General features: G+C 41.6%; 1 protein-coding gene across 1 annotated transcript in view; it reads right to left on the reverse strand.

The window, feature by feature from the left end:
* LOC140910017 (uncharacterized) overlaps positions 1-15,557 on the reverse strand; it is a 29,837-nt gene extending 14,280 nt beyond the window's left edge. The window contains exons 1-2 of the mRNA XM_073340119.2: positions 14,961-15,557; positions 14,162-14,371 (exon numbers count right to left, since the gene is read on the reverse strand). Coding sequence (XP_073196220.2) covers positions 14,162-14,371; positions 14,961-15,543 — 793 coding nt within the window. The 5' untranslated portion in view covers positions 15,544-15,557. The remainder of the gene's footprint in view (positions 1-14,161; positions 14,372-14,960) is intronic.
* Between the last annotated feature and the right edge of the window lie 3,207 nt (positions 15,558-18,764).

Below are 18,764 nucleotides of genomic sequence, written 5' to 3' on the forward strand. Positions count from 1 at the left end.
TCCCACTTTTTTTCTGTGTTTCAAATAAAATAAATTTAAATAAAGCCAGGTTATACGTTCCCTGAAAATGGAAAATAGTTTTGTTGGCTCTGCATATTTATATAATAGGAGGCAGTATGTCCAGAGAGTAGAACAAGGAACCTAGATTATGCCAGAAACCTATTTGTGGTCCATTTTTGTGACAGGGTTGCTATGTGACCTTGGACAAGAAACTTAGACTCTGATCCTGCAAACACTTATGCATGTGCTTGTCTTCACTCATGTGAATAGTCTAAGTGATTTAAATAGAACTACTCAAGTAAAATCAAGCATGTGCATGTGTGTATTTGCAGGATCAGTGCCTTAACCTCTCTATGACTGTCTCCTCATCTGTTAAATAAGGATTGTTATATTTACCTATCTCTTGTAAAGTTCATTAAAATTCTCAGATGAAAGATGCTAAAAATCCTGAGAATTATTACATGGAGTTTTATAAAACACTTAGTTGCCTAACTGGAGTGCCATTGACCTCTTTGAGCTGTGCCGATGTACGAGTTGAGAATTTGACCCATTGTGTATTCATACCTGCATTCAATAAAATATAAAACAGAATTAGGATGAAAAACCAAGTTTTTAACTGCTCTGCTTTGCAGTGCGTATAGCTACACAACTAACCAGTATAATTCTCTATCATTCCAAAACACAAAATCCAAAAAAACCTTGCTAGTTGTTAATTCAGGACCACATACAGTCTTTGTTCTATCTACAGAAACTCTATTGACACCAACAGTACAGTTTGTACCCCCAAGAAGACAGGTGAAAAGAGAGTGTGAACGATACAGAATTCTTAGGATTCCTGTAGAGAAGTCCCATTATTATTTGAGTTTTATGAATGAAATGAGGTCTATAGATGTTCAGGATATAGGCTTTTGGGTATGTGTTTATTTTTGCTAACCAGAGTTGACCAACATAGGTAAACAGTAGGAATCTACGGGGGATGATTTTTTGGGGACTGAAAAAGCTTTTGACCTCTTGATTAAAAAAATTACTCACCATTCATTTATATTTGAAAGGTTGTCTCCACAATGAAAAGGGATAGGAAGTAGTTTTTTAATATGAGAGCTGGGGTTAGCCATGATATTTAAAAGTTCCCAGGGCACACAACTTTAACCCACACAGTGGGATGGGTTAATCACTCAAATTCACTTTTCAGTCAGGAGTAGGTGATATAGTGGAGTTTTCCTTTTTCTCCACCCAGACCAAGGAAAGCTCTGACATCCAGCACAAGCAACAAGAACCTCCGCCTTTTACACAAAGATGATTTTAACAGTTCAGTAAGTATTACTGACACACACTCAGGCTAACAGTGGGGTTTGAAGATGGGAGCTTCAGATTTTAAAACACATATCTCTACCACTTGCATTAAAGCACTAGATACACTTGTCTGCAGCCGTAGCAGACTCAAATCTTTTATGTAGACCTACCATTAGAGAAGGACAGATCCTGACCATCACTCATCTCATCTAGGTTACAGCTTTCCTCCATTTAGAGAAGTCTGCACGAAGCATATGAGGACGAAACCAGTGCAAGACCCCCGTTGAATGCCATTTTTGTGACAAAGCCCATTTGGGCTGACAGTGGGGTTTGAATCCGAGATTATGAGAGGCAAAAGCATGAGCCTCTACTGCTTGAATTAAAGGACAAGCCACTAACAGGGATCAAAGATCCATTCTCTCCTATTGTGGATTACATAAGCATTTCACACAAAGACTTATTAATTATTGGGCTACTTATGGACAATCCTGTCTCAGCTATAAAACATCAGGTTCATTTTCTTATTACCTTTTGCCATAACTAGATTTTCAGACGATAAGATAAATTTACTTAAGTGTGCTTCCCATAAAAGCTATCTGTTATCAGTGGTATTCCTATGAAATAGGCGGGGAAACAGCCTCTTTTATGCAGTTACTGGCTTCGAGTATAGGACTTAGAGTATTTCTATAGACTGAGGTAAGACACTCAAAAATTGGTACACCAAAAAATGAACTCTTCCCATTATGGTTTTAGCAGGGTAAAATGCTTGGGTGTTTTTCAAATGGTCTCTTAGTAGTTTGGATGTGGTTATCACCATTTAAAAGGGATTAATGTCTCTTGCTGGTTTCAGCACAGACCACCCTGAGAAAAGATTATTGTAGTGCAAAATAGTTTAAAGTATTTACGAAGAGTCCACCTCAGTAACAATAGATACCAGTGTTTATGCATTGGGAAAGAATGCCATGTACCCCAGAAATCTACATGTGAATACTTAAGAGCCTAGTAATGAGAACCAAATTGTCTTAAAATGGAAACTTTCATGGTGAGACTTCTAGTGAAACAAATGCCTTGATAATGTGACCAGGATAAGCCCCTTTGATTGGCATATTATGAGCTTTTTACCCATTCTTTTTTCTTTTCTGATTAAGTGATCAGTGATGGCATTTCAAGACACACACACACTGCAATCGTCACTGAATATTGATTGTAAACCCTAATTTTATGCTCCTCAGATACTAATATTAGTTCTTGAGCCTTGAGATCCTTGGATAAAAAGGTGCCATAGAAATCATAGAAACACAGGTCTGACAGGGACCTCAAGAAATCACATAGTTCCTCCTCCTGCATTGAGGCAGGACCAAGTAAAGCTAGACCATCCCTGATAGATGTTTGTGTAACCTGTTCCTAAAAACCTCATATGAACGGGATTTCACAACCTCCCTAATTAACTTGTTCCAGCTGTATCTTTACAGTTAGAAAGTTTTTTTTTTCTAATATATAACCTGAATCTGCCTTGCTGCAAACTAAGCCAATTACTTCCTGGCCTTCCCTTGGTGGATATGGACCACATTGGTCACCACCATCTTTATAATGTCCTTCTACATATTTTAAGATTGTTATGTCCTCCCTCAGTCTTCTCTTCTCTAGAATAAACATGCCAAATTCTTTCAGTCTCAGTTAAAAGGTCAGGTTTTTTAAACATTTTATCATTTTTCTTGCTCTCCTCTGGACTCTCTCCAATTTGTCTACATCTTTCTTCAAGTGTGGCACCCAAAATGAACACAGCAGTTAGCTAAGTTACCTCACCAGTGCCAGGTAGAGTGGAACAATTGTCTCCTATGTCTTACATACAATTGCTGTTAATACATCCCAGAATAACACTTGCCTTATTTGCAAGAACTGGCTAATACTCAATTTCTGATCCACTGTAACTGCCAAATCCTTTCTTACAGCATTTGTGTATTTGACTTGTTCTTCCTAAGTGTATTATTTTGCACTTGCCTTCATTGAATTTCATCTTATTGATTTCAGACCAATTCTCCATTTTATCAAGATCACTGAGTTCTAATCATTGGGCCAGAGTACTTGCAACCCCTGCCAGCTTGGTGTTGTCAGCAAATGCTATAAGCAGACTCTCTACTCCATCATCCAAGTTGTTAATAAAAATATGAAATAGTATCAGATCCAGTACAGACTCCTATGGGACCTCACGTGATATGTCACCCCAATCTGACAGCAAACCACTGCTCATAATAATGCCTTTTTCTTACTGTGATGGACTATGCCCCTATAGTCAGACCTTACACACTAATGTAGTAATTTTTGTACAAAGTATGCCTTGTAAGGTATCATTTGAAAACTCATCGTTTGCTGGTCAGTATTGTCCTGGTAAAATATGTGTGGCAACATTGCATGTGAGGTTATAAGATTCCCAATTATGGTGTTATTAATACATGTTCTATGTACATGAGTTGAGAATTTGACCCATTGTGTATTCATACCTGCATTCAATAAAATATAAAACAAAATTAAGATGAAATTTTGTTTAGGACATACCCTGCCCAAATAGTTATGTCCTAAACAAAGGAATGTGTGCTCTGCTTAATTTGCATTTAAGCAGTAAACAGAGTCATCAAGCAGGAAGGGAAAACAAAGGAACTTCAAACAGATGAAACAACCAGCAGTAAGTATCCTTCCACATAGACTCTTTGGCTCCTGTGTCTCAGTTGAAAATGTTTTTCAAGAGGGGGACTGAAACGATAAAAAGGAAGGACCTCCTGCCCACCTCCATGCAGGCCTCTCTTGCTCCCTGCCCATTGCATTCACTGCACATGAAGAGACAAAGGAAGCAGTCGTTTGACTCTGAGGGAGGGGTCCTAACCTAAGGAGTTTGGTCAGTAAGACTGCTGAAAGCATATGTTAAGAACCTCTGCTTTGATTCTAATATAGTTTATTAAGTTAAAAGAAAAGGAGTCCTTGTGGCACCTTAGAGACTAACCAATTTATTTGAGCATAAGCTTTCATGAGCTACAGTTCACTTAATTGGATGCATACTGTAGCTAACTAAAGCTTATGCTCAAATAAATTGGTTAGTCTCTAAGGTGCCACAGGTACTCCTTTTCTTTTTGCGAATACAGACTGACATGGCTGTTACTCTGAAACCTTTATTAAGTTAGGCATCAGTAAGCATTTTATCTTTATTTTTCTTGTAACCATTTCTGACTTTTATGCCTCATTGCTTGTACTCACTTAAAATCTAACTCTTTGTAGTTAATAAATTTGTTTTATTGTTTTTATCTAATCCAGTGTGTTCAAATTGAAGCATCTGGGTAACTCCATTTGAGGTAACAAGTTGCATGCATATTCTTCACTTACAGGAATACTGTATTTATTATATTTGTACTGTCTAGGAGAGGGTTGGACAGCATGGGACACACATTTCTGTGGTGACAGGTTTCAGAGTGGTAGCCATGTTAGTCTGTATCAGCAGAAAGAATGAGGAGTATTTGTGGCACCTTAGAGACTAACAAATTTATTTGAGCATAAGCTTTCGTGGGCTAAAACCCAATTCATCGGATGCATGCAGTGGGAAATACAGTAGGAAGATATATATATACAGAGAACATGAAAAAGTGGGGATTGCCATACCAGCTCTAACAAGACCAATCAATTAAGATGGGCTATTATCAGCAGGAGAAAAAAAAACTTTTGTAGTGATAATTAGGATGGCCCATTTCAAACAGTTGACAAGAAAGTGTGAGTAACAGTAGGGGGAAAATTAGCATGGGGAAATAGTTTGTAGTTAGTGTAATGACTCATTCACTCCCAGTCTTTATTCAAGCCTAATTTAATGGTGTCCAGTTTGCAGATTAATTCCAGTTCTGCTGTTTCTAGTTGGAGTCTGTTTTTGAAGTTTTTTTGTTGAATAATTACGACTTTTAGGTCTGTAACTGAGTGTCCAGGGAGATTGAAGTGTACTTGTGGCACCTTAGAGACTAACAAATTTATTTGAGCATAAGCTTTCATGGGCTAACCTCCCTGGACACTCAATTACAGATTTTAAGGCTGGTAAGAGCCAAGCTTTGGCTTGCTGGCTGCAGCACACACAGAGACGTAGCTGGGAGTGACTTACATGCTGGAGCTATTTGTGAGCAGTCCAGGCTGGAGAATACAGCAGCAAAGCATTGTAAAGGGCATCCCAGGTTACAGGACAGGGGTGACAGAGTTACTCATTAGTCTGGACTGTACACTGGTGTGTCACACTTATATAGTGCTTTTCGCCAATAGAACTCAAAGTGCTTCATAATCTTTTGTAGATATTTATGCTCATGTCATAAATATAAAGGGAAGGGTAAACCCCTTTGAAATCCCTCCTGGCCAGGGGAAAGCTCCTCTCACCTGTAAAGGGTTAAGAAGCTAAAGGTAACCTCGCTGGCACCTGACCAAAATGACCAATGAGGAGACAAGATACTTTCAAAAGCTGGGAGGAGGGAGAGAAACAAAGGGTCTGTGTCTGTCTGTAGTCGTCTTGGCCAGGGACAGAACAGGAATGGAGTCTTAGAACTTTTAGTAAGTAATCTAGCTAGGTATGTGTTAGATTATGATTTCTTTAAATGGCTGAGAAAAGAATTGTGCTGAATAGAATAACTATTTCTGTCTGTGTATCTTTTTTGTAACTTAAGGTTTTGCCTAGAGGGGTTCTCTATGTTTTTGAATCTAATTACCCTGTAAGATATCTACCATCCTGATTTTACAGGGGGGATTTCTTTATTTCTATTTACTTCTATTTTTTATTAAAAGTCTTCTTGTAAAACACTGAATGCTTTTTCATTGTTCTCAGATCCAAGGGTTTGGGTCTGTGGTCACCTATGCAAATGGGTGAGGCTTTTTATCCAACATTTCCCAGGAAAGGGGGGGTGCAAGTGTTGGGAGGATTGTTCATTGTTCTTAAGATCCAAGGGTCTGGGTCTGTAGTCACCTAGGCAAATTGGTGAGGCTTTTTACCAAACCTTGTCCAGGAAGTGGGGTGCAAGGTTTTGGGAAGTATTTTGGGGGGAAGGACGCGTCCAAACAGCTCTTCCCCAGTAACCAGTATTAGTTTGGTGGTGGTAGCGGCCAGTCCGAGGATAACGGATGTAATATTTTGTACCTTGGGGAAGTTTTGACCTAAGCTGGTAAAGATAAGCTTAGGAGGTTTTTCATGCAGGTCCCCACATCTGTACCCTAGAGTTCAGAGTGGGGGAGGAACCTTGACAGCTCACAACCCCTGTGAGGTAGGGGACCATTATTGTTCTTGTTTTGCAGATGGGGAACTAAAGCACAGAGAGGCTAAGTTCCCAAAGTCAAAGAGGAAATCCATGAAAGAGCAGAAGACTGAACTCAAGTCTCCCACATTCTAGATCAGTGCCCTAGCTGTTGGCCCATCCTTCCTGCTTTAGCTTGCTATGAGTACCATTTTCAACTAGTTATGCACCCAATTTATAATAATTTCATCTATTGACTACATTAGACAAATCTTGATCATTATTAATTTTGTGAGGCATTTATTCATTAACACGATACGTATAAGCCATTGATGATAAACAGGTAGCACTTATCAAACAACATGTTAGCTTATATAAAGTTTGACCATGATATGCCATGTTGGCTTCCTGTGTAGAATAATGTAATCAAATATAATGTGTGACTTAGAATTAACTATGAATCAGAGCAGCCCATGCATCAAGACCGGGGGCGGGGGAGGAAAACTCAGAAAGGTCCCTGTCACAGTCATTCTAATCCAGGGGTTTACTGCCCACGTAATATGCACGCATGTTTGGATCACAGATTTGTAGACCCTGATGGATCTACCAGATGACAGGGCTCCTCACAGAGATCTTGTGGCTCTGCACTAACTCTTGGCCCTCCTGCAACTTTCCCTCTCCTCCATCAGCACAGTCTCCAATTCCCCAGCTGGTTACTGTCCTGGAGCCTCTTAAAGTGGTTCCAGAGTGTGGAGGCATTCCATACGCCTGTATTACCTTTTGAGCAGATTTTCCCTTTGACTGACAATGGGATGTGGTTTGGGCTTTCTTCTATGTACTGCCATGCCCCCTCCCAAAGCGCAGTTCAAGAATAGGAAGTTAGGAAAACAGAGACAGTGATCCTTTGCCACCCTGGCAAGGAGAGATCTGCACAGAGAGATCATTGGATCCCTCTCCTTCCCCATTATATATGTTCTGTACCTCAAAATGATCACGTAAGTGAGTAACACTGAAATCTATCACTATGTTCTATAGCCTGGGAATGGAGTCAACTTGGTAATCAGTTTGTGAAAATGAACTGGAAAGAGATTCCAAACTGCTGAAAGATGCATCACTTCAGTCCGTCAGGGATTTTCTAGTTGTAAGCGTTTTATAAGCAGCAAAAAACAGATAACAATGCTGGCCATACTTTATAATACGTAGAAACACAGTAACTTACCAATGCCAAAGACTGAAGGGCAACTTTACACTGAAGTGAAACCACATAAGCAACTGATTTTGCAGCTGCAAACCAGAAGTACAGAACTCTTCCAATTATTCACAGCCATCTTTCCAGGGAGCCACATTGTTTTCATCAGCATGTTCTATAAATTGTCCATTAAGATACAGATACCAATTCAAATGTCGCTCAATGTCCAAATGCTGGAAGCTGACACTTTAGGGCAAGAAACAGTACACACTATCACTAGGCTGAATGAAGATTTTTAGTGTTTTTTTTTTATGAAGATTTGTAGTGTTTACAGATCACAGAATGGATACCAAAACGCAAAGGATAAAAATTGTGCCCCAAGGAAGATAGAGTGTAGGTGTTCAGTTCTTTTTTTTTTTTTTCTGGGGTGGTCAAATTAGTGTCATACACAATCACAGTTAAAAGTTTTAAAAGAAGGTAAAGCAGATTTGAGCTTCTAGTTTTTGTTTTGTTTTTTACCTTCCACTGAACTTTATACTTTCTAGCTTCAGGCAATAGAGTGCAACCCAGACTACACAACCTGGTTCCATCTAATTAGAAAGTAGCCAAAGGCTCTTCATCATAATAAAACAGAGGAAAGTTCACTGATAAAACAAGATGGCACATTCAGGTGGAGAACAAGTGCAATGCCTTCAAGGGATTATGCTAATGATTACAATTTGTAACAAGGAACTGGAGAACCCAGAGAGGTTTGGAGTGTGGTGGGCGGTTACAATGACTTTATAACTTTTCCAAAACATTCCACAGAAGAAACAAACCAATCTGCATTTTTTTAAATGCAAAATTTTATCTACCTAAAAATTATTAAAAAAAAAAAAACACAAAAGAACAGCCCCTATTGTGCGAGGTACAAGCCTCTACATCTTATAGCATGAAAAGTAAGATACACAACCCTCTTTGGCACTATAGAAAATAATAGGTTGAGCTCCTTAACTATGCTTTTCGACCTTGAGTTTCGTGATGTAAAGCTCTTTTTAGCTAATCTCAGAGCCTAGTCTCATTCTCTGTATCTCCAGAAACCCAGCCTGTGTGTTTCCTGTCTCTTGAAAGCTCTTGTCTCAACCCCTCTGCCGGCACAACTCTTTGCAGCTTAGCCCTCTTTCTCTCAAATGCAAGGCCCCTCTTTTTCTTTTATTTATTCTCTACATCTCACCATTGCTGTCCACAAGGCTTTACCGACAACTAAACCCAATAAATCCTTGCCTGAGGAGTGTGCTGTCTACAGCAGACAGTTATATAGGATCTGATACAATGCCCATTGAACTCAGTGGTAGTGTTTACATTGACTTATTTGGACTTTGGATCAGGCTCAAAGAGCGGGACATGGGGCAATGAAAAATCACCTTACATACAGACTTTAAAAGTTTCTCACTCTTTTCTGTTACTATGTTCTAATATATGTTTAATATAAATAATGAATCATTTTATAATGCATGCCTGTCTGTTCAGACTCTGATCTTGCATAACATTACTCATATGACTTCTACAGCTTCAAGAGCTGTCACTGCTTAATAAATATATAATATCCTGGGCACCATATCAATTAACAGGCTTCTTAGCGCCACAATAAAATCTCTTTTGTTTACAGTTCACAACCAACCACAGTGCACCATCTAATCTATATGCCAAGGGAATCCCTCACAAGCCAGTTAAAACATGGCCAAGCAGTCAGAACAGGGGACCAAGATCTAGCCCATGTTGCTTAGATTTAGATATGTAATGGAATACATTTCTGAGACTGTGAAAAAAACATCCTTGGATATCGCATCTTAACAATACACAATGGCTCTGCTGATAGCATAATGAAGGCTCTGATGTGCTATTACATAGCAGAGCCAAAAAAGAAAATTTGTGACATTTTAAATACAAAAGAAAGTAATTAGAGTTGTAGCAGTGAGAAAGCACCTAAGCAGAAGAAACCATAATCTAATTGAGATTCATAATTAGAACTAAATTGAGATTAAAAAGGGAAAAATAAGAATGTTGAATTTCAGAAAACCACAGTTTAAAAAGGCTGATAGAAGGGTTAGGTGAAAATAAATGGAATAAATCAGGAGAGGGAAGAGAGAGAGAAAGAAGATGGGTTAGATGCGTTAATGTATTCTCAGGGGTTGTGCATTCCATCAAGCAATAAAGACAGTAAAATAAGGACAATGTAGATGAATGTGGAAGTCTAAAATGTAAGCACAAGCGAAGAAGAGAGGGCTGCACTGCAATTACAAACTATCAATTGTGAATACTAAAGAATTAAAAAGCGTGTACAATAATAAGAAAGGCAAAAGCTGAGAGTGAAAGGAAAATTACACAGACCGCCGATGGCTCGGAATGAAAATCAGAAATTGTATAATAATGTAAAACGATATGCAGAATAATAAGGAGCAGAAGGCCAGAGAAGAGTGGCAGCAGCACTTGTGCAAGAGAGTAATAGAGTTATTTATTGGCAGAAGTGGTAGAAATTTATTTAAAATGTAAATGAATACTTTCCTCAAGGAAACTTCACAAGAAAGAAAGAAAAACAGCAAAGAAATAAATTTCTCACCAGCACTGATGATCAAGAAATGACGTTATGTTGGGCTTACCATTGATACAGGTGACATTAGACAGGGCCCCTAGACACTCAGACTTAGTCCCTTTTCTATGTAGATTTGAAAAATACCCTTCCAACTACTGGATGACATAAGGGTTATCAGTAGTTCCCTTCTGTACAATTCTTTATCATCTTCTTTATGATTATAGTATGAGCCGAGTTTTCTTTTCATTTGCTTTTGAGCAGCAGCACAGACCTCCCTAGAGTTCTATCACATAGGACAATACAGGAATCCCTCGCTGAATCAGGCTGCTCACCTCTTTGTTTTCTTGTTGCTGCCTTCAGTGATAAGCATTTATGTTAAATTAATGTTTCCATATCCTATATTATTAATGTATTAAAATGTTCATTTGGATTAATACAAAACTGGTGAGATGACAGCCAGGCTAACCTCTAACTCCACGGCTGTTTGAGCACGGGGAGTTCTCTGTCGGACTACACTCTGTTTGTCTCTGAAATCAACTTATTCACCAGTTAAAAGAGTTGATCTGGGGGAAAAATGAAGAAAATACTTAGATGTGGCCATATAGTTATGCTTATTTGTTTGTTATGCTGGTAGCGCCTACAGGTTGCTGTGTGGATGGGGCTGCAATGTGCTGTAGGCATACATAACAGAAAAAGAAAAGGAGTACCTGTGGCACCTTAGGGTATGTCTACACTACGAAATTAGGTCGAATTTATAGAAGTCGGTTTTTTAGAAATCGGTTTTATATATTCGAGTGTGTGTGTCCCCACAGAAAATGCTCTAAGTGCATTAAGTGCATTAACTCGGCGGAGCGCTTCCACACTACCGAGGCAAGCATCGACTTCCGGAGCGTTGCACTGTGGGTAGCTATCCCACAGTTCCCGCAGTCTCCGCTGCCCATTGGAATTCTGGGTTGAGATCCCAATGCCTGATGGGGCTAAAACATTGTCGCGGGTGGTTCTGGGTACGTCAGGCCCCCGTTCCCTCCCTCCCTCCCTCCGTGAAAGCAAGGGCAGACAATCATTTTGCGCCTTTTTTCATGAGTTACTTGTGCAGACGCCATACCACGGCAAGCATGGAGCCAGCTCAGGTAACCGTCACCCTATGTCTCCTGGGTGCTGGCAGACGCGGTACGGCTTTGCTGCACAGTAGCAGCAACCCATTGCCTTCTGGCAGCAGACGGTGCAATACAATTGGTAGTCGTCCTCGTCGTGTCCGAGGTGCTCCTGGCCACGTCGGCTGGGAGCGCCTGGGCAGACATGGGCGCAGGGACTAAATTTGGAGTGACTTGACCAGGTCATTCTCTTTAGTCCTGCAGTCCTATTGAACCGTCTTATGGTGAGCGGGCAGGCGATACGGACTGCTAGCAGTCGTACTGTACCATCTTCTGCCAGGCAGGCAAGAGATGAGGATTGCTAGCAGTCGTATTGTACCATCTTATGCCAGGCAGGCAAGAGATGAAGATGGCTAGCAGTCGTACTGTACCATCTTCTGCCGAGCAGCCATGAGATGTGGATGGCATGCAGTCCTTCTGCACCGTCTGCTGCCAGCCAAAGATGTAAAAGATAGATGGAGTGGGTCAGAACAAGAAATAGACCAGATTTGTTTTGTACTCATTTGCCTCCTCCCCTGTCTAGATCACACTGCAGTCACTCACAGAGAAGGTGCAGAGAGGTAAATCTAGCCATGTATCAATCAGAGGCCAGGCTAACCTCCTTGTTCCAATAACAACGATAACTTAGGTGCACCATTTCTTATTGGAACCCTCCGTGCAGTCCTGCCTGAAATACTCCTTGATGTACAGGCACACCCTTTGTTGATTTTAGCTCCCTGAAGCCAACCCTGTAAGCCGTGTCGTCAGTCGCCCCTCCCTCCGTCAGAGCAACGGCAGACAATCGTTCCGCACCTTTTTTCTGTGCGGACGCCATACCAAGGCAAGCATGGAGGCCGCTCAGCTCACTTTGGCAATTAGGAGCACATTAACCACCACACGCATTATCCAGCAGTATATGCAGCACCAGAACATGGCAACGCGATACCGGGCGAGGAGGCGACGTCAGCGCGGTCCCGTGAGTGATCAGGACATGGACACAGATTTCTCTGAAAGCATGGGCCCTGACAATGCATGCATCATGGTGCTAATGGGGCAGGTTCATGCTGTGGAACGCCGATTCTGGGCTTGGGAAACAAGCACAGACTGGTGGGACCGCATAGTGTTGCAGGTCTGGGACAATTCCCAGTGGCTGTGAAACTTTCGCATGCGTAGGGGCACTTTCATGGAACTTTGTGACTTGCTTTCCCCTGCCCTGAAGCACATGAATACCAAGATGAGAGCAGCCCTCACAGTTGAGAAGCGAGTGGTGATAGCCCTGTGGAAGCTTGCAACGCCAGACAGCTACCGGTCAGTTGGGAATCAATTTGGAGTGGGCAAATCTACTGTGGGGGCTGCTGTGATGCAAGTAGCTCACGCAATCAAAGATCTGCTGATATCAAGGGTAGTGACCCTGGGAAATGTGCAGGTCATAGTGGATGGCTTTGCTGCAATGGGATTCCCTAACTGTGGTGGGGCTATAGACAGAACCCATATCCCTATCTTGGCACCGGAGCACCAAGCCGCCGAGTACATAAACCGCAAGGGGTACTTTTCGATAGTGCTGCAAGCTCTGGTGGATCACAAGGGACGTTTCACCAACATCAACGTGGGATGGCCGGGAAAGGTGCATGATGCTCGCATCTTCAGGAACTCTGGTCTGTTTCAAAAGCTGCAGGAAGGGACTTTATTCCCAGACCAGAAAATAACTGTTGGGGATGTTGAAATGCCTATATGTATCCTTGGGGACCCAGCCTACCCCTTAATGCCATGGCTCATGAAGCCGTACACAGGCAGCCTGGACAGTAGTCAGGAGCTGTTCAACTACAGGCTGAGCAAGTGCAGAATGGTGGTAGAATGTGCATTTGGACGTTTAAAGGCGCGCTGGCGCAGTTTACTGACTCGCTTAGACCTCAGCGAAACCAATATTCCCACTGTTATTACTGCTTGCTGTGTGCTCCACAATATCTGTGAGAGTAAGGGGGAGACGTTTATGGTGGGGTGGGAGGTTGAGGCAAATCGCCTAGCTGCTGGTTACGCGCAGCCAGACACCAGGGCGGTCAGAAGAGCACAGGAGGGCGCGGTACGCATCAGAGAAGCTTTGAAAACCAGTTTCATGACTGGCCAGGCTACGGTGTGAAAGTTCTGTTTGTTTCTCCTTGATGAAACCCCCCGCCCCTTGGTTCACTCTACTTCCCTGTAAGCTAACCACCCTCCCCTCCTCCCTTTAATCATTGCTTGCAGAGGCAATAAAGTCATTGCTGCTTCACAGTCATGCATTCGTTATTCATTCATCACACAAATAGAGAGATGACTACCAAGGTATCCCAGGAGGGGTGGTGGAGGAGGGAAGGAAAATGCCACACAGCACTTTAAGCACAGCACTTTAAAAGTTTACAACTTTAAAATTTATTGAATGACAGCCTTCTTTTTTTTGGGCAATCCTCTGTGGTGGAGTGGCTGGTTGGCCGGAGGCCCCCCCACCGCATTCTTGGGCGTCTGGGTGTGGAGGCTATGGAACTTGGGGAGGAGGGCGGTTGGTTACAGAGGGGCAGCAGTGGCAGTCTGTGCTCCAGCTGCCTTTGCTGCAGCTCAACCATACACTGGAGCATACTGGTTTGGTCCTGCAGCAGCCTCAGCATTGAATCCTGCCTCCTCTCATCACGCTGCTGCCACATTTGAGCTTCAGCCCTGTCTTCAGCCCGCCACTTACTCTCTTCAGCCCGCCACTTACTCTCTTCAGCCCTCCACCTCTCCTCCCGGTCATTTTGTGCTTTCCTGCACTTTGACATTATTTGCCTCCATGCATTCGTCTGTGCTCTGTCAGTGTGGGAGGACAGCATTAGCTCGGAGAACATTTCATCGCGAGTGCGTTTTTTTTTCTTTCTAAGCTTCACTAGCCTCTGGGAAGGAGAAGATCCTGTGATCATTGAAACACATGCAGCTGGTGGAGAAAAAAAAAGGGACAGCGGTATTTAAAAAGACACATTTTATAAAACAGTCGCTACACTCTTTCAGGGTAAACCTTGCTGTTAACATTACATACATAGCACATGTGCTTTCGTTACAAGGTCGCATTTTGCCTCCTCCCACCGCGTGACTACCCCCTCAACCTTCCCCCCTCCCTGTGGCTAACAGCGGAGAACATTTCTGTTTAGCCACAGGCAAACAGCCCAGCAGGAATGGGCTCCTCTGAGTGTCCCCTGAAGAAAAGCACTCTATTTCAACCAGGTGACCATGAATTATATCTCACTCTCCTGAGGATAACACAGAGAGATAAAGAACGGATTTTGGTTGAATGCCAGCAAAACATACACTGCAATGCTTTGTTTTACAGTGATTCCCGAGTACGTGTTACTGGCCTGGAGTGGTAAAGTGTCCTACCATGAAGGACGCAATAAGGCTGCCCTCCCCAGAAACCTTTTGCAAAGGCTTTAGGACTACATCTAGGAGAACCGCAAATGCCAGGGCAAAGTAATCCTTTCACATGCTTGCTTTTAAACCATATATAGCATTTTAAAAGGTACACTCACCAGAGGTCCCTTCTCCGCCTGCTGGGTCCAGGAGGCAGGCTTGGGTGGGTTCGGGGGGTACTGGCTCCAGGTCTAGGGTGAGAAACAGTTCCTGGCTGTCGGGAAAACCGGTTTCTCCGCTTGCTTGCTGTGAGCTATCTACAACCTCCTCCTCCTCATCATCTTCTTCGTCCCCAAAACCTACTTCCGTATTGCCTCCATCTCCATTGAAGGAGTCAAACAACACGGCTGGGGTAGTGGTGGCTGAACCCCCTAAAATGGCATGCAGCTCATCATAGAAGCGGCATGTTTGGGGCTCTGACCCAGAGCGGCTGTTCGCCTCTCTGGTTTTCTGGTAGGCTTGCCTCAGCTCCTTCAGTTTCACGCGGCACTGCTTCGGGTCCCTGTTGTGGCCTCTGTCCTTCATGCCCTGGGAGATTTTGACAAAGGTTTTGGCATTTCGAAAACTGGAACGGAGTTCTGATAGCACGGATTCCTCTCCCCAAACAGCGATCAGATCCCGTACCTCCCGTTCGGTCCATGCTGGAGCTCTTTTGCGATTCTGGGACTCCATCATGGTCACCTGTGCTGATGAGCTCTGCATGGTCACCTGCAGCTTGCCATGCTGGCCAAACAGGAAATGAGATTCAAAAGTTCGCGTTCTTTTCCTGTCTACCTGGCCAGTGCATCTGAGTTGAGAGTGCTGTCCAGAGCGGTCAGAATGGAGCACTCTGGGATAGCTCCTGGAGGCCAATACCATCGAATTGTGTCCACAGTACCCCAAATTTGAGCCGGCAACGTCGATTTAAGCGCTAATCCACTTGTCAGGGGTGGAGTAAGTAAATCGATTTTAAGAGCCCTTTAAGTCGAAATAAAGGGCTTCATTGTGTGGACGGGTGCAGGTTTAAATCGATTTAACGCTGCTAAATTCGACCTAAAGTCCTAGTGTAGACCAGGGCTTAGAGACTAACCAATTTATCTGAGCATGAGCTTTCGTGAGCTACAGCTCACTTCATCGGATGCATACTGTGGAAAATACAGTGGGGAGATTTATATACACAGAGAACATGAAACAATGGGTGTTACCATACACACTGTAACGAGAGTGATCAGTTACATGCATCCGATGAAGTGAGCTGTAGCTCATGAAAGCTTATGCTCAAATAAATTGGTTAGTCTCTAAGGTGCCACAAGTACTCCTTTTCTTTTTGTGGATACAGACTAACACGGCTGCTGCTCTGAAACCTGACATAATGGAAAGACAGCACCTGCCCCCAAAGAGTTAACAATTGAAGTACATGACAACGGACAACAGGCGGAGACAACAACAAGTAGACAAAAGTTATGCAAGGGAATAGTAAGATAATAGTGATTAGTGAAATAAGCCGTGGCCACCACATACCAGCTCCCAGGCTATTTGCAAACCTTTATGATTAGGGGAGCCATGATGACACCCGGAAGTGCTGTTATTTAGCAGCTCTTCCTCTGAAATTAGGAAATGTGTCTGTCCTCTGATCTTCTCATTTTACATATGCCTTCACATTTGACTATAGAAAACTGTGGTTGCAGTTCTCAGGATACTCTGCCCCTAAAATGGAGAAATATATGAAATGCACCCTCTCCTAAAAGCAAACCAACTGAACTTACTCTTGCAATGTGATTATGATGTGGTAAGCGATGGTGCTACCAGTAAGGAGTTCTTCTGCAAGAGTTGTTGACTCTCCCTCGCTCAGTATATAATTAGCCTTGGAAGGGTTAGGTTTTTAATCAGTAAATGTTGGTAAATGTCAATTTCACCATACACACACAGATGAAAAATTTGTCCATCAATAACAGAAATATACAGATACACAAACTAAGAAAAATGCTGCTTCAGAACTTATTAGAGTCAAAATCCAGTGATTTAGACTTCTGAATTAGACAAATTCAATTACAAATTGCCTAATGAATAAATAGTGAAAACCGGTATGATTTGTTGATTTAATGGATATTTACATTGTGTATTTTGATATGTGATGTTGATCATTTCTGTTAATGGTTTATAAAGCTTTAAATTTTTGAATCTCAATGTCTACTGCAATTAGATAATTGTCTGACCCCCCCCCCACATAATTTTCCACAGCTGTGAAAATTTACATTAATAAAAATCTTAAAAATGCTTTAAATAAACAGTACTAGTGATACCAAAATTATAAAAAATAAAATTCTAATTCTGTCAAGCCTTTATATACTGTTGCCCAGTGGTGGGGGGCTTTGTGACTGTAGTTTGGGGGATTAGCAGAATGATGCAAACACTGAAAAAAATAATTGCAAATACTAATACAAATAACCCCGTGAATGTGAATCAATACCATTTGCAAATACTGCCCACAAAAAATTGTAATAATGTAATAAAAATATTTTAATCCTTACCTAAGGTTAATCATCTTTAATAAAATAAAAACCAGTAGAGCTACTTTGTAAGGTTAGAAAAGGTTAACCCTCAGTTTCATATATTCCACAATCACTTAATGGCCACAAACCAGAGAATTGTTTACTTGACAGTATATGTGAAAGTAAAGCATATTGTTTTTCATAATATGTTGCACACCTCCTACACAACCATCCAGATTCTTTTTTTCATGTACTCTGGTTTAGATAAGGAGTAAGTCTACTGAATGCAATGGAATTAAATTACTGTAAATCCAGTATAAATAAGATAAAAAATAGGCTCCTTCACTCCCTTAGGAGAAACCATGAAGCTAGATTTATGATATATAATATGCAAGCTCTGTGTTTTTGTGGTTCAAAGGAACTTTAGAATGTTTCATTGGAAAAGTTGTTTATTAAATAGCTGATAAGAAATGCAATCATCCCCTCCTCCCCGCCCCCATCTTCATTCTACAATAATTATTATTTCCGTAAATGGGGTCTTAAGATGCAATAGTTCAAATTCAGGGTAACTCTAGAAGTCTGGCAATATATCCTAAAAGGGAAGTCAGTTGACGAGCAGTAGTGTCTTACAGAAATTTGCTAGAAAACTGTTTGCTAGAAATCTCTTTGGAAAGAGATGCTAGAATCTGCTCAATGTCAAATGAAACCACAATGTGTATCAGAGAAGGCTCTTTCCCATTTACAGCCCTTTTTCAGTTGCTTTATAAATCACACATCCTGTTGAAAAGTTTGGTACACAGTTTGCCAACATCTGTTTTCTTCATTGATAAACAGCCAGCACTACATATTTTAAATATCCCAAAGACCTAACTTCTTCTCAGAGTCTGTGAATTTGCAAGTCAACATACAACTGAAACCTTGTACAAAATATTTGTCTTTAGTGATCCTGGCGTCAAGATAAATCTTATGTCAGTGTGAATCTGAACCAGGATTCATACATTAAAACATTGATCAGGACCTAAAGACGACTCAGTCAGCTCCTCTAGGATCAGACAGTGGAAACTGCATTGGATTCGGATAACAATTCTCTTGTTTGCTTTGAAAATGAAGATGGTGATGCTCAGTAATAGCACTGAAGATGGAAGTCATCTGTTTATCCACAAAATAATCAGGGTAGCAGCTAACCTGTGGGGACTTCATTTAAGTTCCAAGTCCTTTGCCTGATGACTGGGAGTGCTAATAATAGTGTCAACTGTTTCAAGGTATAGACCAATTCTTGTTCACTTTACTCACTTAAGCAATCCAGTGGAAATACAGATTTTTCCCACTACAGTAGTTTGTGCTGGTCATGATCAGCAGCTCAGGATTTTATTGCCACCAAGACAACTACTAGACTATCCTAGTTAATTGTAAAGTCAACTAATATAGCCAGACACTCTCTTGATCACGATA

Source organism: Lepidochelys kempii, chromosome 4, assembly GCF_965140285.1.
Source record: "Lepidochelys kempii isolate rLepKem1 chromosome 4, rLepKem1.hap1, whole genome shotgun sequence".
In the NCBI taxonomy this organism is placed as follows: Eukaryota; Metazoa; Chordata; order Testudines; family Cheloniidae; genus Lepidochelys; species Lepidochelys kempii.